The sequence below is a fragment of the Mastomys coucha genome, unplaced genomic scaffold, assembly GCF_008632895.1.
Source record: "Mastomys coucha isolate ucsf_1 unplaced genomic scaffold, UCSF_Mcou_1 pScaffold18, whole genome shotgun sequence".
Lineage (NCBI taxonomy): Eukaryota > Metazoa > Chordata > Mammalia > Rodentia > Muridae > Mastomys > Mastomys coucha.
Genome location: NW_022196900.1, coordinates 82,714,036 through 82,733,082, shown reverse-complemented (window position 1 = coordinate 82,733,082; position 19,047 = coordinate 82,714,036). Strand labels below are relative to the sequence as shown.

General features: G+C 37.9%; 1 protein-coding gene across 4 annotated transcripts in view; it reads left to right on the top strand.

Annotated features, from left to right (window-relative positions):
- The window catches only part of Ago3 (argonaute RISC catalytic component 3), an 83,304-nt gene that overhangs the window by 40,014 nt on the left and 24,243 nt on the right, over positions 1-19,047 (top strand). For 2 of the 4 annotated variants that reach the window (XM_031378660.1, XM_031378657.1), the window contains exons 2-8: positions 2,286-2,321; positions 8,736-8,870; positions 13,984-14,071; positions 14,194-14,341; positions 15,434-15,553; positions 16,501-16,623; positions 17,277-17,410. In XM_031378660.1, the coding sequence (XP_031234520.1) occupies positions 8,780-8,870; positions 13,984-14,071; positions 14,194-14,341; positions 15,434-15,553; positions 16,501-16,623; positions 17,277-17,410 (704 nt within the window). In that variant the 5' untranslated portion in view covers positions 2,286-2,321; positions 8,736-8,779. The remainder of the gene's footprint in view (positions 1-2,285; positions 2,322-8,735; positions 8,871-13,983; positions 14,072-14,193; positions 14,342-15,433; positions 15,554-16,500; positions 16,624-17,276; positions 17,411-19,047) is intronic. The other 2 variants (XM_031378656.1, XM_031378659.1) reach the window with 1 other exon arrangement.

The window sequence follows — 19,047 nt, the reverse complement described above, 5'->3', positions numbered from 1 at the left end:
CCTTTGCCTCTGAGAGGGTCCCCCCCTACCCACCCCATCCCATCTTCACCCCTACTTCACCTCCCCACAGCCCCCTTTCCTGGGGCATCATAATTACATGTATTTATTGTGCGGTGAGGATGTGTGCCAGAGTGCATGTGTGGAAGTCAGTTCTCCTTCTACCATGTAGGTTCCTGGGATGGAACTTGTGAGGTCAGGGTTTGCAGCAAGTCATTACCTGCTAAACCTTCTCACTAGCCCCACCACAGAGACTCATACATTGCTTGTGAAAGGTCAGAAACTGAAATAACTGTGAAAGAACTATTATAAGGTATCTAAGAAAGGAATGTACATCCCTCATGACCCAGCAATTTCTAGAGATGTGCAAATGTATGTGTGTGTGTGTGTGTGTGTGTGTGTGTGAGAGAGAGAGAGAAAGAGAGAGAGAGAGAGAGAGAGAGAGAGAGAGAGAAGGAAGGAGGGAGGGAGAGAGTGAGAGAGAGGGGGAAGGAGGGAGAGAGAAAAAGAGAGGGAGAGAGGGAAAGAAAGAATAAAAGAGAGGGAGAGAGAGAGATGGGGGAAGAAAATATGCCCAACATGTACAATGACCCATATCTGTAATCTCAATACCTGGAAGGCTAAGGTAGGAAAGCTGCAATTTTGAGACTAGTCTGTGCTATGACACCTTATTTCAAAAGATGGAAAGGGGGTTAAAACAAAAACAAAAAGACCAAGCCGTGTATGGTAGCCCATTCCTATAATCCTAACAAGCCAGGGTGAGGCAGGAGAATTACAAGTACAGACATGACTATGTAGTGAGTTCCGGGCCAGCCTAAGTTATATAGCAAGACCTTCTTTAGAAAGAAGGGGGGAATGAGACCATTGATAGCATTTTTAATATCCAATGAAAAGTACCAAGACAATTAGAGTAGTTGTGTACTTCTCAAAAATAATCACATATTAGTAAAAATTAAGAAATTAAGTATATTTAATTTATATGGTTGAGTTAGAAACAAGCTTCAGCTAAAATCTGGAAAAAATATTCACATAGTTTATGTTTTCAGTTACATAATTTTCAAGAACTGGGAAATCTAACTTACATTTAGTAATGTGTATTTATATTGTAAATCCATAAAGAGAACACTAATACACAAGTAAGAATTTTGGTTTTCTTAGAGCACTGTTAGGTTTGGGAAAGATTTTGAGAAAGAACCTTCTTGGGTACTAGCAAGATGATTTCTTTAGTTTGTTTTTTTTTTTTTTTTTTAATGCGTCTGAGTGTTTTTTCTGTATTTATGCATACCTGGTGCTTCTGGAGGCCAGAAGGTGTTGGATCCCTGGAGCTGTAGTTACAGATGGTTGTAAGCTGCTGTATGGGTGCTGGGAATCAACCACGGTTCTCTGAAAAAGCAGCCAGTATTCACAATTGCTGAGCTATTCTCCAGCCGCCAAGAGTTAGTTTTTAAGAACACTGTTGGGCAAGTAATAGTCGTAGCATGCAACCCTTCAAGACACCTCCCACCAATATCTGCCCAACATTCAGTTATAGTTTTGAAAAGTGTTTTTGTCAAGATCCATCCATCGTATATTGCCATATTTTTGACTATCAATTTTGATCCAGTCTTTCTTGGTACATGTCCTAATTATTTCAAATGTTGCAGATACTTAATTCTCTTTTTTGCATCTGTAATTTTATGTTGTGTTAATTTCATTTATATACTTGTATTTTATTTTGCAGTACTAGGGATCAAATCCAGGGACTTGATACTAGGCAAATCCTCTAACCATCAAGCAATACTCCCACCCTTTCTGTATCCTCATTCAGTTTCAGTTTGGACACAGTGGAAATCCTAACTTCATTTGCACAAGACTTCATGTAGCCTTTTCAAAGAATTATTGTATAAATATTGTACATTGATAATATAACTCATTGATCTAGCACTAGATCAGTGAGAAAATGGCAGTAGAAAATTATTCAGAAGTGAAAATAGGTGCTCTGAGTTGCTCCCATGTTTGAGGCACAAGTGGGAACCTTGCATTGGTAATTTCCAGTGTTCTGAGAAGTATCTTATCTTTATTTCTGAGTATGTGTTTGTGTCTGTGTGTACACACAGGATGTACATACACCATGATTTGTTGTAAGTGTGTAAGGGGTCAGATCCTTTGGTGCTAAAGTTATGCCTGGATGTGAGTTCTGAGGTACCAAACTCAGGTCCTCTGCAACAGTTGTAAACACTCTTAAAACTATTGAGTCATCTCTCCTACTCCAGAAATTGTTTTTGTTTGTTTTTTTGTTTTTTTAACAGATGAATAATTAGAAGTTCAGAGGACTGGAAATGAAGGTCAGTGGTATAACACTTCCTTAGCATGCATGAAGCCATAGGTTCAGTTCTAAGAACCATAATAAATAAATATATTAATGACACTGAGAAAAGTCACAACTAGTGGAGACTGGGCTGGAAGTAAGCTACAGTGAGTCTATTTGATTTCCAACCCTTTTTTATTCTCTTTAGGTTGTTTCTCAGTGTCAGAATGATTGTTTTCTTTTTATTTATTCTTCTTTCATACAATACATCCCAACTGCAGCCTCAATGCCTCCCATGTTTCCCACCTTCCCTCTCCCCAGATCCACTGCTCCTTCTTTTCACAGAATGATTTATATTTAATTGAACTTTTTAAAAAAGATTTATTTATTTTATATATATATGAGTATACTGTCAATGTCTTCAGACACACCAGAAGAGGGCATCAGATCTTATTGCAGATGAGCCACCATGTGGTTGCTAGGAATTGAACTCAGGACCTCTGGAAGAGCAGTCAGTGCTCTTAACCACTGAGCCATCCTTCTAGCCCTTTAATTGAGCTTTTTAAAAATTGTTTCCTAGAGGCAGGCGGATTTCTGAGTTCAAGGCCAGCTTGGTCTACAGAGTGAGTTCCAGGACAGCCAGGGCTACACAGAGAAACCCTGTCTCGAAAAACCAAAAAAAAAAAAAAAATTGTTTTCTGTAGCATACTTGTTAGTACACGTAAGGCCCTAGGTTAATCTCTAGAACAATCAGTTATTACCTAATGAATCAGTTAATGAAACACGCCATTTGTGACATATGTAAAGGATACATTTCCAACAGAAACAAAAAAATAGGAATTGGTTTGGGAATGTAGCTCAGTGGTAGAGCATTTACCTAGCATGTAAAAGCTGTAAGTTCAGTTCTCAGCAAAATCCAAACAAAACTATCCTAACCAATATAGATGAATAAATCTAGTAAAAGATGCATGTATTTTAGGATATATTGTAAAAATTTAATGAAATTAACCTTAATAAACTCAGTAATGCATTACATCCACACACTGAACAGCAGCTCCCTCATAGTGTCACTACCTAGTTTGATAATTGTCCTCTCCAGTTGTCTGTCTAGATAGAATCTTAAGTAACTAGTAATCTCTCATTTTACCCAAACTTCCTTAACTTCTTCATTTTTCAGTTTAACTGAATTCTGGTGCCTTCTCAATTATTTTAATTTATAGAACATATGTATTTACAACGTAATTTATTTAATTCTCTTGATGTTTAGGTTCATTATCTTTTTAATTATACTTTTATTTATCTTGTGGGGGTGGCATGTGCAGTGATCAGAGGACATCTTGGAAAAGTCGGTTCCCTCCTTCAACCTTAGGGTTCTGGGGTGACATTCAGTTGGCACCTTTGCCCACTGAGATCTCCTGCTGGCCATTATTCCATTCTTGCTGTTCTCTCAAGTCATGCTACATTAAGAATTCTAATTATAGTTATAGAATTCTTCAAGAATGTCTACCTATTCCAATATAATAAAATTGAGTTAAAATAACTATGTATGTCTTTATATTTGTACATATTATCTTTCCCATAGTGATACAGTTATTAGTTTATATTCTGTAATCTAAGTTCTTCATTTTCCTTTTGGCTTGTTGGCAGTCTGTGGAACAATCTTGAACATTTTTACCCATCTTAATTCTTCAAAATGGCTTTTAAATATCTCTTTAATTATAAATAAGATTATTAATGACATTTATGTGATTTGCCATTTAGATTTTAAGATATGAGATGTCTTCTCATATCCTTTGCCACTTTTTTTAATCTAGGATTTAGGAATATCACATATTCTACATATTACCTTGTACATTTTGCACAGTCTCTACTAATCTTTAGCTGGGTAAGGTTTGTTTATGATGCCTTTTTAATTAGTTTTATGGCTCGTAATTTTTGCTTTTTTTCATTTGTTTGTTTTTTTGTTTTTTCCAGACAGGGTTTCTCTGTGTAGCCCTGTCTGCTGTCCTGGAACTCACTCTGTAGACCAGGCTGGTTGGACTTGAACTCAGAAATCCACCTGCCTCTGCCTCCCAAGTGCTGGGATTAAAGGCGTGCACCACCGGCTGGCTCATAATTCTTATTTAGAACATTCTTCTTTGCTAATTTGTGTGCCCTTGATCTCCTTTGTTGTCTTGTTCTAACTAGAACTTCAAGTACTATATAGAGTAGATATGGGGAGAGTGGGCAGCCTTGTCTCATCTCTGATTTTAGTGGGATTGCTTTAAATATCTCTCCATTTAATTTGATATTGGCTGTTGGTTTGCTGAAAATTGCTTTTATGTTTAGGTATTGGCCTTGAATTCCTGATCTCTCCAAGACTTTTAACATGAAGAGGTGTTGTATTTTGTCAAACGTTTTTTCAGCATCTAAGAAGATGATCATGTGATTTTTTTTTCTTTGAGTTTGTTTATATAGTGGATTACGTTAATGGATTTTATTATATTGAACCAACCTTGCATCCCTGGGATGAAGCCTACTTGATCGTGGTGAATGGTGGTTTTGATATGCTCTTGGATTCAGTTTGTAAGAATTTTATTGAGTATTTTTGCATTGATATTCATAAGCAAAATTGGTCTGAAGTTCTCTTTCTTTTGTTGGGTGTTTGTGTGGTTTAGGTATCAGAGTAATTGTGGCTTCATAGACTGAACTAGGTAGTGTTTCTTCTGTTTCTATTGTATGGAATAGTTTGAGGACTGTTGGTATTAGCTTTTCTTTAAAGTCTGGTAAAATTCTGCACTAAGGCCATCTGGCCCTGGGCTTTTTTTTGGTTGGGAGGTTTTTAATGACTTCTATTTCCTTAGGGAATATGGGCCTGTTTAGATAGTTTACCTGCTCTTGATTTAATTTTGGTACATGGTATCTGTCTAGAAAATCATCCATTTTGGGGCTGGTGAGATGGCTCAGTGGGTAAGAGCACTGACTGCTCTTCCGAAGGTCCTGAGTTCAAACCCCAACAACCACATCGTGGCTCACAACCATCTGTACAGCTACAGTGTACTCATATACATAAAATAAAATAAATAAATCTTTAAAAAAAAAAGAAAAAGAAAATCATCCATTTCCTCTAGACTTTCCAGTTTTGTTGAGTATAAGCTTTTGTAGTAAGATCTGATGAATTTCCTCAGTTTCTGCTGTTATGTTGAAAGACCCCCGTAAGGAAACCCCCCCACTCAAGTCTCGGGAGGACGTGTACCCAAGGAATCACGAGAGACCATCTTGATGTAAACACATGAGGCAGTTTAATATCGGAGCTCCGGTTCGACTCATATCTCACACAGGAGACAGAGGAGCCGACCACGAGGCTCAGGGGTTAGGGGTTTATATAGGAAAAAGGTCTGGGGGAACAAAGGAATCAGTGTGGCTGTACATGATTGGCTAGTTCAAATATTAACTATATTACATGTAGAACAGAGTGGAAAATTCCTAAGGTTGGTTCTAATCTGAGTCAACAGAGCATCTGACCTTAAACCATATCTAAGAGGACCAGATGGCCCACTACTCAGTGTCTGCCCAGACATGTCCTTGCATGCTTTCTCCTCCACATCTTCCCAGCTTGATGGTTCCCAGAATGTCCCAATCAAAAAAAAACAAAAAACAAAAACAAAAACAAAAAAAACCCAACAGCTTGTCTGCCCCTGCCCAGGCCCATCTGGACATGCTCAACCTTGGTCCACTGTGTTTTCCTCAATGTCTCCCTTTTCATTTCTGATTTTGTCACTTTGGATACTGTTTCTGGGCCCTTTAGTTAGTTTGGCTAAGGGTTTATCTATCTTGTTGATTCTCTCAAAGAACCAGCTTTTGGTTTTGTTGATTCTTTGTCTAGTTATTTTTGTTTCTGTTTGGTTGAGTTTCACAATTTCCTGCCTTCTACTACTCTTGGATATGTTTGCTTCTTTTTGTTCTAGAGCTCTCAGGTGCTCTGTTAAGTTGCTAGTGTAGGATCTCTCTAGTTTCTTTACCAGGGCACTAGTGCTATGAATTTTCCTCTTAGCACTGCTTTCATTGTGTCCCATAAGTTTGGGTATGCTGTGTCATCATTTTCATTGAATTCCAGGAAGTCTTTAATTTCTTTATTTCTTCCCTGATGAAGTTATCATTGAGTAGAAAGTTGTTCAGTTTCCATGGGTATGTGGGTTTTCTGTTGTTTTTGCTGTTATTGAAGACCAGCCTTAGTCCATGGTGATCTGATAGGATGCATCAGTTTTCTTGTATCTGTTGAGGCCTGCTTGTTACAGTCAGTTATGGAGAAGGTACCTTGAGGTGCTGAGAAGAAGGTTTATTCTTTTGTTTTAGAGTAAGCACTTGGGAAGTGGAAATAAGATGTATAGAGGAGTCCAAGGTCATGACGGAGTGAGGCTAGCCTGGGCTACATGAGATGCTATCTTAAACAATGAAACAACAATGAAATTTGAAAGGTCCACAAAGGGCCCCCGGTGATCTCTTATCACTAAAAGTTACCCTTATTTAAACTGTGTTCATTGATTTCAACCCATCAGTTTTTTGTTTTTGTTTTTTGTTTTGTTGTTTGTTTGTTTGTTTTTAGGGATTTATTTATTTATTTATGTAAGTACACTGTAGCTGTCTTCAGACACCCCAGAAGAGGTCATCAGATCTCATTACAGATGGTTGTGAGCTACCATGTGATTGCTGGGATTTGAACTCAGGCCCATCAGAAGAGCAGACAGTGCTCTTAACCGCTGAGCCATCTCTCCAGCCCTCAACCCATCCTTTTTAAAGCTTTGTATCACAAGGTTTAGTTTTCATCTCAAATGACCATGTCACTGGATGTGGCCTAAAAGATAGTAACAGTGAGTGGTTAGAAGAGTAGCAGAAAATAGAGTAGAAGAAATTGTTGTGTACATTTATATGGTAGTTCCAACTGTGACCTGTGGAACTGTAGGTGTGGCTGTAGTATCTAGTGAAGAAAATCTACTGTAGGATTAAGGAAAAGGAAAAGCCCATGTTATTCACAATTTGCTTCTTTTATCTATTTCCTTTCTAAAAAGTAGTCCAGACCAGCATGTGCTGAACTAATCAAACAATATGAAAAATTTGTGTACAGTATATACTGTACTGGCATGTTTTCACTTTTGGTTTGAGGTCTTTGTTGTTTGTTTTTTGTTTTGTTTTGTTGGAGATAGGGCTCACTGTGTAACCCTGGCTGGCCATGTGGCCATAGAGATCTACCTGCCCCTGCCTCATGAGTGCTGGGATTAATGACATGAGTCACCACCTCTCACTTTGCTGGCACTTGTTTATGCACAAAAACATTCCCACAGTTTTTCAGTAAAAGAATGGAATGTGGCTGGAGAGAGACTGTCTTCCTGCCTGAAGTCCATCTTCAGCACCCACACTGGGCAGCTCAGAACTACCTGTGACTGCAGCCCTAGGGGACTCAAACTTTCTTCTGTCCTCTGAGGTCACTGCACACTCACATGCACAAACTTTCCCATAGACACATATACATTCATCATTTTTTTAATCTTAAAGAATATAAGGTTAAGTATGGTAGTATATACCTTTAATCCCAGCACTAATGAGGTAGGGGAAGATGCATCTTTGTACATTTGAGGCTAACCTGGACTACATATTGAGTTCCAGATTAGCCAGGGCTTCACAGTGAGAGGCAAAGGAGGAGGAAAAAGAGATGTGTGGTCTTCTAACCATTTCATAGTTCCAAAACCTAGAAATAAAAACTATTTTAAAAATAATCATGCTGGTTAGTAAAGAGGTGATTAGTAAAACACCACCTGTGACTCATACCCCTGGGCAGATGTCCCCGGTATGACCTGTGCTTTGTATTTAATGTCACTGTTTTCTCAGTCCCTATAAGATAAAGAAAGCTATCTCTAGAAGAGACTGAAGCATGGTAGCATAAGAAGCCTTGTTGTTGTTGTTGTCTTAATATTTTATGTATGTGAGTACACTGCTGCTGTCTTCAGACACACCAGAAGAGGGCATCTGATGCCATTACAGATGGTTGTGAGCCACCACGTGGTTGCTGGGAATTGAACTCAGGACCTCTGAAAGAGCATTCAGTGCTCCTAACCACTGAGCCATCTCTCCAGCCCAAAAAGCCTTGTTTAAGAAATAATCCACTCTCTTCACTGCTAAAGAACTTGGGCATTCTTTGGCATTCTTGGGCATTTTTTGAAACAAGTTCTTGTTTCATAGAACACTTCATTGTGAAGATAGTTACCCATAGTGAGTTAGATGATAAAACCTATAGTATTTGACCTCTCTGTTCTTGTACCTCAGAAATCAAATTACTTCATTTTGGAAAACACACATACACATAGTGTGTGTGTGTGTGTTTTAGTTGTACACAGTTAATTATGGAAACCTAGAATGAAGTTTCTTGGATTTTAAATATTAAATTTATACTATTTGGTTTTTTTTTTTTTCTTAGTTTCTGCCACTGCCTTTTACAAAGCACAGCCTGTAATTCAATTCATGTGTGAAGTTCTTGACATTCACAACATTGATGAACAACCCAGGTCCCTGACTGATTCTCATCGGGTAAAATTCACTAAGGAGATAAAAGGTGAGTTAATCAGCATCTAGAAGACTGTACTTTCAGATGTCTACAGTTTGTGACTAATTAGTATTTACTATTAGTTATTATTACTAATTAGTTACTAATTAGTATTTACCACAGTTTCACTATAAAATGCATGGATAAGAAAATCTTCTGTTGAGGTGTTTTTATAATTAGAATCATATTGTGTAACCGATATAATATAGGTTAATTATAAAATGTTATATCATATCTATTATTGTAGCTTCTTAGGTAGTAGTTGGGTGAGGAATATGCTAAGTAATCCAGCTATTTTTTTATGAATACTGTCCCATACTAGTTAGAGAGAGGAACGTGTCTCATGGGAAATGTTTCTCTAATACAATCTTTTTAAAGTAAGAATCTTATCTTAAAAATATTGCTACTTTAGAATTTGACTCAGTCTTTGAACATATTCTAATTAATGTTATTTTTCTAAAATTACAGTTTTTTGAAGTCTTATTTCTTTGGAATTTTAGAAATTGGAGTTCACCAGTTTCATGTGTTATTCCAGATTGCTCTTAGCTATTTAATGTACATTATAAAGGTGCCTGTCTTACTTAGCCACAGTTATTACAGTGGTGTTACATCATATGTTCATTAAATTAAAAAGGTATTCTCTATGGCCCCTCAAATTAAAATTAATTTAATATTGTTCTATTTATTCTGTGCATATTTGCTCCTTCTGTACATTTTAAAGTACATTTACAGCTTTGTGTTAAAACTCATTTAGCTGTGCTTTATTAGCAATTTCAGGCATTTTTAAAAAGTAATTTGATTGTCTATACTTCTTTCCTTATTTATGACTTTAGTATCTAACCCTCACGTAAGATGTAACTTCACTGTATTTAGTGTAGTATATAGACATGAAGGAAAACCAGATATTATCTAGTAAGACGTAACAAACTTTGTTAATATTAAATGTTACATCTTAAATAGACAGAAATAATTATGTTGTTATTTAAGATTTTACCTATTTGTTGCAGATAATTTTCAGCTTGTGGTTTGAATGAAGCATTCAAGTTTGTTCACTGAACATCTTTCAGTCCCCCAAACCAATTAGAGTAGGTGACTACATCCTGCTTGTTCCAGTTATCATTCATTCTGTGCCATTCAGTAACAACAAAAAAAAGATAGTCGTTGTAATAAAACATGAAAAGGCAAGCCCTTCCTGTTTTGTCAGTAAGCATCCATCTATCTCAAGTTAAGTGCCAAAATAAGAAACTGTTAAAGATAACTGTTTGCAACCATATCATTGTCCTTTCCTAATGTGTTCTAACTGCAGTTAGCATCGTCAGGTTAGCGCATTACCTACCATTATGTCTGTGATCATCTCAATGCCATGGTTTCTAGCCGAGTTGCTGCTTAGTTACCACCTCTGATATCATGCAGTCACATACATTCCTCTGCGGTAACTATGCAATCAACTCATATCACCACTCTGTCACAGAAAATACAAGATGTACAGAACAAGGATTCAGCTGCTGCCCGGAGAGCATGGACTCGGTCTTAACATCAACTGCTCAGGGGCCAAAGAAATGACTGAACAGTTGGCTAGAGAGCATTATAAAGTTGATGTGATAGTGAAGGTAAAGCCAAGTTCACAGGCTAAATATTGCTTAAAGCCAAACTTTTTGGTTGGATGGAGGGTTTGGGGAGGGGCCTGGGCAGAGAATTACCTATTCCACTCTTTATCATTTTGACTTTTTGCTATCCCCTGGATTTGATCTACTTGTTAGCTATGATCTATAATCTTACATTTGTGGTAGAAAGTCTGGGTTGTATCTAATTAATAAACCAGTATTTTTTTCCTCCATTCAAAGTCAAGAAGACTTTTTTAAATGAGGACTTTTTAAAGTACACCATGTATCCTACCACAGGAACTCAAAAAAACAGAGTTTTCTGTTCAGTGATGTTTGGGTTTAAGTTTTAACTTATGTAAGGAATTTGATGATAGCTGTTAAATACTGCTATAAATTATGCCCTAATGAATATAAATTTTAGTATATTGATTGTAATCTAGTTAAACTTACCTCCAGCTAGTTAGTAATAACTTTGGAGTGGCTTTTTTTTAAACAGCCAATAAAAGTACCATCAGCCATGGTACTTTCACAGCAGAAATACTGGGGAAAAGTATGATAACTTTATGTATAAAAAAGCACTAATTTACTTTTAGTTAATATTTGTTTTATAAGCATGTAGAACTTTATATTTTTTAAATCTATACTTTTTTTTAAATTATGAGGAAGATGAAAATAAATAGTTAAGTGTTTCAAGCAACAGAAACTTATTTCGTTTTTCCCCTAGACATAATATTTTTATGTTCCTTACTTCATAGTATCCTGTTTTCCTCTTATAAGGCCTTCTATTTTGTATTTTCTGGCCTTCTTTATAACATAATGTCATAATAAATATTTGAAATTTAATTTTAGAAATATATTTATAGTAAAAATTACTTCTCAATAGTTTAAGTTTGCCAGGCACTGGTGGTGCATGCCTTTAATCCCAGTGCTTGGGAGGCAGAGGCAGGCAGATTTCTGAGTTTGAGGCCAGCCAGGGCTACACAGAGAAACCCTGTCTCAAAAAAAAAATCAGAAAAAAGATAGTTTAAGTTTAAGAATACTTTTTAAGAAAAATCAATTACTATCTTAATTTGTGCTGATATGTCAAAAGGAAATATCATTTACTATGAATGAACTTTGTGATTGGTACTATAGTTAATAATTAGGTAAGAAAATAAATTATACTGTGGTAGAGTTTCTTTTGACATTTTGTACTGGGTAATTCTTTGCTGAGTTGGTAGGTCCAATTCTGTACATTCTAGAATATTTGGTAGTATCCAACCTCTACTCACTAGCTGCCGGTGATATCACCCAGTTGTAACAGTCACAGAAGTCTCCTTGGGGGCTGGAAGTGGCATGCACTCACGCACATGCATATGCGCATGTAATGTTCCAGAGTAAGGGGCAGGTAAAATCACATCCAGATGAGAATTACTGCACTATAGGAATTATAAATATAAAAGTAAAATTACTTAAAGTATAGTAACCATTATTCTATCCAGAAACTAAAACTTCATTTATACCCTTCTAGACTCACTCTTTGGAGCCTTGGCCAAACTTTAGAAATGAGTCTGTTTTTCTGTGAAGAATAGCTATTATATGTCCATTTCTTAACTCCTGGGTTACTACTTTGGCCAATATGTCAACCAGGAACTTGTGAATCTATTTAATTTAATTTAATTAAAACTAAATTTTTAGTTTATCAGGCACATTAGCTGCATTTCCTGTACTCAGTAACATGTTATTAATGATGGCCACATTAGCACAAACATAAAACATCATCTCAGGAAATTCTGTCTCTCATCAGTACTTAAGGAAATTCCTGCTGAGCATAGAAGCACATGCCTTTAATCCCAGCACTAGAAAGGCAGATTCGGCGAGATCTCTGTGAGTTCAAGGGCAGCCTGGTCTATATAACAAGTTCCAGTCAGGACTACATAGAGAGCGCCTTTCATCATCCTCTACCTTCAAGAAAAAACAAACCAAGAACCTTCCTGGTTTCTTGATATGCCAGTCATGAAGGCACCCCAGAAAGCTAAGGAAGGAAAATAAATTCAAGAATACTTTGAGCAACTCAGCAAGACCCTGTCTTGAATCAGAGTGAAAAGGATGGGGTTAGAGCTCAGGGGTAGGACACATGCCTGTGTGTGCATGACCCTGAGTACCTCCAAAACAGGGGTTTTCTTCAGCTGCGGAGTCAAAGCCCATTTCTTTACTTTCTAGAGTAGCTTGGAATCCTTGAATCACTAAAGTTCATAAATGCACTATAGTGATCTAGAAATACTTAAAATGACTTGCTACATTATATACACATACATATGTATTATGTATGTATTTTTCTGAGCACTTATTGCTTTCATCAAATTATCAAAGGGGTCAATGACTCCATAAGAAAGTAGAAATTGCTTATTTTAAGAATTATTTGAAAAAAAAAAAAGAATTATTTGAAGGAGCCAGAGAGTGGTGGCCCACACCTTAAATCCCAGCACTCAGAAGGCAAAGACAGATGGGTCTTTGTGAGTTCAAGGCCAACCTGATCAAGTTCCAGTACAGCCAGAGAGAGAGAGAGAGAGAGAAAGAGAGAGAGAGAGAGAGAGAGAGAGAGAGAGAGAGAGAGAGAGAGAGAGCGCACACTAGAGAGACCTCGTCTCAAAAAAAAAAAAAAGTTATTTGGAAGGTTGACAAGATGGCACAATGGGCAAATTCACTTGCTCCCAAGCTTGGCAACCTGAGTTTGCTCCCCAGAGCCCACATGGTGGAAGAAAAGAACCAGTTTCTTACATTGTCTTTCGACCTCTACATTCATGTGTGCATGAGCACACACACAAAATAGTTTTTTAAACTAAGAACTATTTATTTTCCATTCTAGTAGTCACTATTTTTGAGAAAAAATTAATAAGAAAAATACTTGCCGGGCGGTGGTGGCGTACTCCTTTAGTCCCAGCACTTGGGAGGCAGAGGCAGAGGCAGATGGATTTCTAAGTTCGAGGCCAGCCTGGTCTACAGAGTGAGTTCCAGGACAGCCAGGGCTACACAGAGAAACCCTGTCTCGAAAAACCAAAAAGAAAAAAAGAAAAATACTTAATAAAATTGTCACTCTGGTTCTGACAAGAGGACCAGATTTTTTTCTGCCTGCTTCACAAATCTTAGAAGGACTTCCTTCTTCAACTTTCTGAAGCCCTGATATTCAGTCACTATTCAAATACTTATGCTCTCATTCCCAAGTTTACAAATTCCTGAGTTGATTATAAACATATTTTTTTTCTAGTGGAGAACTTTGTCCCTTGATCTTTAGACTTACAGCAAATAACAGGATTTTCTTTCTTAACAAATAGAGCTTGATAGTGTAAAAAAAATATTTGGTATTAGGTCTGTCAAAATTATGTTTATTAGCAATGTCATGTAAAAGTTTCTGATATCACATTGCTTGTGTCACAGACTTTGTGCCTGCTCAGAATAGAGGTTTTGTGGTAGTGAACAGACTGGTTAAGTATTTTTCTTGGAATTTCTGTAACCTTCATTTTTCTTGTTGGGAACAGGTCTGAAGGTTGAAGTGACTCATTGTGGAACAATGAGACGGAAATACCGTGTTTGTAATGTAACGAGAAGGGCTGCCAACCACCAAACGTAAGGAAAGCTGCTGCTCACCACAGCAGTGACATGAGGCATGGCACTCTGAGTAAGGGCGGGGGAGTTGGCCAGCTCATAACAGGATAAGAGTTGTTCATGTCAGCTCTTCTTTTTTCCAGTTTTCCTTTACAGCTAGAAAATGGCCAAACTGTGGAGAGAACTGTAGCTCAGTATTTCAGAGAAAAGTATACACTTCAGCTGAAGTACCCACATCTCCCCTGTCTGCAAGTGGGGCAGGAGCAGAAGCATACGTACCTGCCACTAGAAGTAATGTCTCTACACTGCTTATGATTGGCTTCTGTTCATCTGTCTATATGTGTGTGCGCGTGCATGCAAGAATGCCATGCATGCATGTTTGTGTAGGCCAAAAGATGACATCAAGAGTCTTTTGATATTGCTATCCACCTTTTTTTGAGACAGTCTCTCATTGAACCAGAACATCAGCTGAACCTATTTCTCTGCCTTCCTTTCCCCTCCCTCTTCCCTAGCACTGGAGTTCCAGGCATATACCACTGTGCCTAGTTTTGTACAATGCTAGGGATCTGAGCTCCATCCTTATGCAGCAAGCTCTTTGCCCTCAGGGCCATCTCCCTGGCCTTATTATTTTATAGGGGCTTTTATGGCCTATGATTTTTCTGAGTCTCACATGTATTTGGGAATTTGAACAATTTTTAAATTCTACTTTTTTTCTAAAATTTCATTAAATAAAATAGTATGTGTCTTGGTCAGAGTTCCATAGAGCAACTTGGGGAGCCAAGGGTTCATTTGCCTTACACTTCCACATCACTGTTCATCATCAGAGGAAGTCAGAGGAACTCAATCAGGACAGGAACCTGGAGGCAGGAGCTGATGCAGAGGCCATGGAGGGGTGCTGCTTTCTGGCTTGCTTCTCATGGTTTGCTCAGCCTGCTTTCTTAGAGAACCTAGGACCGCCAGCATAGGAATGGCACCACTCACAATGTGCTGGCCCTTCTCCATCAATCACTCATTAAGAAAGTGCCCTACAGCAAGATCTTATGGAAGTATTTTCTTTATTGAGTTCCCTCAGCTGAGATGGCAGTAGCTTATGTCAAACTGACATAAAACTAGCCAACATGGTAGAAAAAAGTTCACCCATAATTCTACCATTGGTTAGCATTTTTGCTATGTTTCTTTTGGTCTTTATTCTGTGTACCTTTTACCTATCTATAATTATGTGATTGTGTGTAATTTGTTCTCTACTTTTTTACTTTAACATACAGTAAAAAGAAATGATTTAAAAATTTAAAAATGTTAAAAATTATACTTAACATGTGATTGGCATTAAGCAAGTGAATTCTAACAAAAATATATACATTGTATAAATTATTCTATTTCTAGGTCTGTAATATTGTGGCTGGGCAAAGGTGTATCAAGAAACTAACAGACAATCAGACTTCTACTATGATTAAGGCAACAGCAAGATCTGCACCAGATAGACAAGAGGAAATTAGCAGATTGGTTAGTACAGAACTCTAAGATGGGATTTAAAGTGTATTAGGGTGAGCCACTCAAGGGAGCAGGGTATGGGGGGCAGGATTGTGAGAGGGAGGACCTGGGAGGGGGGCACCTTGGTAAGATAATAGTGCGGAAGAACCATGTATTAGTTCTTTGACTCTATGCATGGATATGTTATATAAAATTTATAATCTATAACTGATGCTGGACTTTTAAAATCTGTTCTTACTATTTCTCTTTAAATAAATGTATATGATATAATAACCTGAAAATACTGAAATAAAATTATATAAGTTATAAAGCAGGTAGTTAGAAAAAGGTTGTTTTTCGTATTTACTGTCAAACTTTACATGAAACAAATTTTAGTGTTATGTTCCTAAATTCTTTAGAATCAGAGGGTTTTTTGTTTTAGTTTTGACTAACTAAGCAGTGACTGTCCAGTCTGAGGTTCTTTTTTGTTTGTTTGTTTTTCATTTTTCAAGACAGGGTTTCTCTGTATAGCCCTGGCTATCCTGGAACTCACTCTGTAGACCAGGCTGGCCTCAAATTCAGAGAGCCACCTGCCTTACTTTCCAAGTGCTGGGGTTAAGGCGTGCACTATCATCTCAATCAGAGGTTCTTATCCCACTTTAAATAGGTATTTCTCACTCCTGAAATTGCTTAATTATTTAAAATCATCATTTTCATGGGTCAGAAATAGTTGAAGTATATTTATTCAACCTAATGTCTACATTGAGTTCTGAGTGAGTTATCAAGGTGTTCCTAGACGCCTCCAGCCTGGGACTCACAGTCTGCAGGATAATCTCTCTGTCTTATACTCAGGGCACCGTTGATTATACTTATTACAAAACATATAGTTGGCATAGAGGAAGAAAAGTGGAGGTTCTAGCAAATACAGTGAGAGGTTGAGGGGAAGTCTGAGAATAATGACAAATCTTTTCTGTTGTTAGGTAAGAAGTGCAAATTATGAAACAGATCCATTCGTTCAGGAGTTTCAGTTTAAAGTGCGGGATGAAATGGCCCATGTGACCGGACGCGTACTTCCAGCACCTATGCTCCAGTATGGAGGACGGGTAAAGCCTATCAGTAATTCCTAATCATACACATATAATATGCCGAGTATGGGGCTGGAGAGATGGCTCAGCGGTTAAGAGCACTGGCTGCTCTTCCAGAAGTCCTGAGTTCAATTCCCAGCACCCACATGGTGGCTCATGACCAAAGAGATCGGATGTGCTCTTCTGGCATGCAGGTGTACATGCATTAAAGCACTCATACATAAAATAAATAAATAATTTGCTAAGTATGGAGAGAATGGTTCTCTAAGTCTTGAACTTATTATTTTATCATTCCAACAATATATCAGGTGTTTTGTTTGTTTCAAGGTAAATTTCTTTAGTTGAGTTTGGCACAATTTTTTTTTACATTTACATACATATCTATTCTGGGGGTGCACTTGTGGAAGTCAAAGGGCGACTTGAGGGAGTTGGGTTCTCTTCTTCCACTGTATGAGTTCTTGGGTATGGTGAGGTGTCCAACTCAGGTCAGCGTGCAGCGGGACAAGAGCTACTTGTAAAGATCTGCCGAACCATCTTGCTGGCCTCTTACTGGACTCCACATAGAGTACTAAGAATTGATCAGTTCAGAACTTGAAGTGCTTACTTGAGCTCACCTGAAATGCATATTTTGGGAAAGTTTTGGGGTTTTTGCCATGTCATTTCTTTTCCAGAACCGGACAGTAGCAACCCCCAGCCATGGAGTGTGGGACATGCGAGGAAAACAGTTCCACACAGGAGTCGAAATCAAAATGTGGGCTATCGCTTGCTTTGCCACACAGAGGCAGTGCAGAGAAGAAATACTGAAGTAAGGTGTTTCATTGATTTGGTATGGGGACCTTTTGTGTTTGAAATTTCTTTTTTAAATTATTTTCTTATGTTACTAAGGGTGAACCCAGGACCTTGTACATCCAATAGGTTGCATCCCTGAACTATATACCCCAGTCCTGTATTTCAGTTTTAAATGATTCATCTCATGTTCTAGCAAATGTTGCTTCTATATGGAATATATTTAACTAGTGAACCTTTAAAACTATTTCTTCCATCTAGCTGGGATCACCTATCATTCCAGTTACATGGGAGGCTGAGGCAGGAGAATCATAAATTAACGAGACCCAGTCTCAACAATGTATGTGTGTCCATGTGTGCCCACACATTTGCAGATGTGTGTGGATGTGCATGTTTCTGCGTGTACAGTCCAGAAGTTAGCCAAAGAAGATGTCAGTTATCAGGCATTATCCACCAGGGTCTCTCATTGGCTTAGAACCCATTGAATTATTTAAGTGAAAAGACAAAGGTTGTCAGTTTTTAATAAGGAAAGAAAAAATTGTGTGCTGAAGTTTCAATGATGAACATTAAGGATGAGTATTTTATTCTGAAGTTATAAAGGTGAGTGTTGTGACGCACACCTTTAATCCTAGCACTCAGGAGGCAGAAACCAGGGGATCGCTGAGTCCAAGGCCAGTCTGGTCTACAGAGTGAGATCTAGGACAACCAGGGCTACACAGAGAAACTCTGCCTGAAAAAAAAAAAAAAATAGGAGGAAGAAAGAAAGAAAGGGAAAAAGAGAGAAAGAAGTTTGTATAAATTTTCTTGTTATACCTGGGACTTCAAAAATTATAGCCATTGTTTAGAGATCAAAATTATAGGGTCTAGTATCATCCACACCTTTAAACATCCAATGGGAGTCTTGTATGTAAAAATATATGTATACATGTATGTCTATGTTTGTGTGCATATAGGTTGAGGCCAGAGTTGATTTTAGGGATTTTCCTCCATCACCCTCCACCTTATTTTTTGAGACAGGGCATCTTACTGAATCTGGAATTCATTAATTCAGTTAGATTGGCTGGCCAGCAAACCCCAGGGATCCAGTCTCTACCTCCTCAGTACCACAGAATAGATATACATAGCAGATCTTTTACCAACTAAGCCATCTCCCCAGCCCCACTGGGGAGTCTCTGAACAAATCCACAAAGGACAAAGGGAGGCTACTAGAGGTTACTGGTACCGTCTGCTGCCTTTAACTTTAGTAATCTGGTCACCTTTTTATATCAAGCAAACAGATCTTTGCTTCATCTACTATTTCTTTCTCCTCCTCTTCCTCTTCTCCCTCTTCTTCCTCCTCTTCTTTCCTCTTTCTCTTCTTTCTTTTTCCTTAATGATTTCTTTTTTTTTTTTTTTTTTTTTTTTTTTTTGAGACAGGGTTTCTCTGTGTAGCCCTGGCTGTCCTGGAACTCAGTCTGTAAACTAGGTTGTCCTTAAACTCAGAGACCCACCTGCCTTTGCCTCCCGAGTGCTGAGATTTAAGGTGTGCTCCATCACCACCCAGCTTCCATTTCTTTCTTAAACTTTTCATGGGGTTGGGGATTTAGCTCAGTGGTAGAGCACTTGCCTAGCAAGCACAAGGCCCTGGTTCAGGTCCTCAGCTCTGGGGCAAAAAAA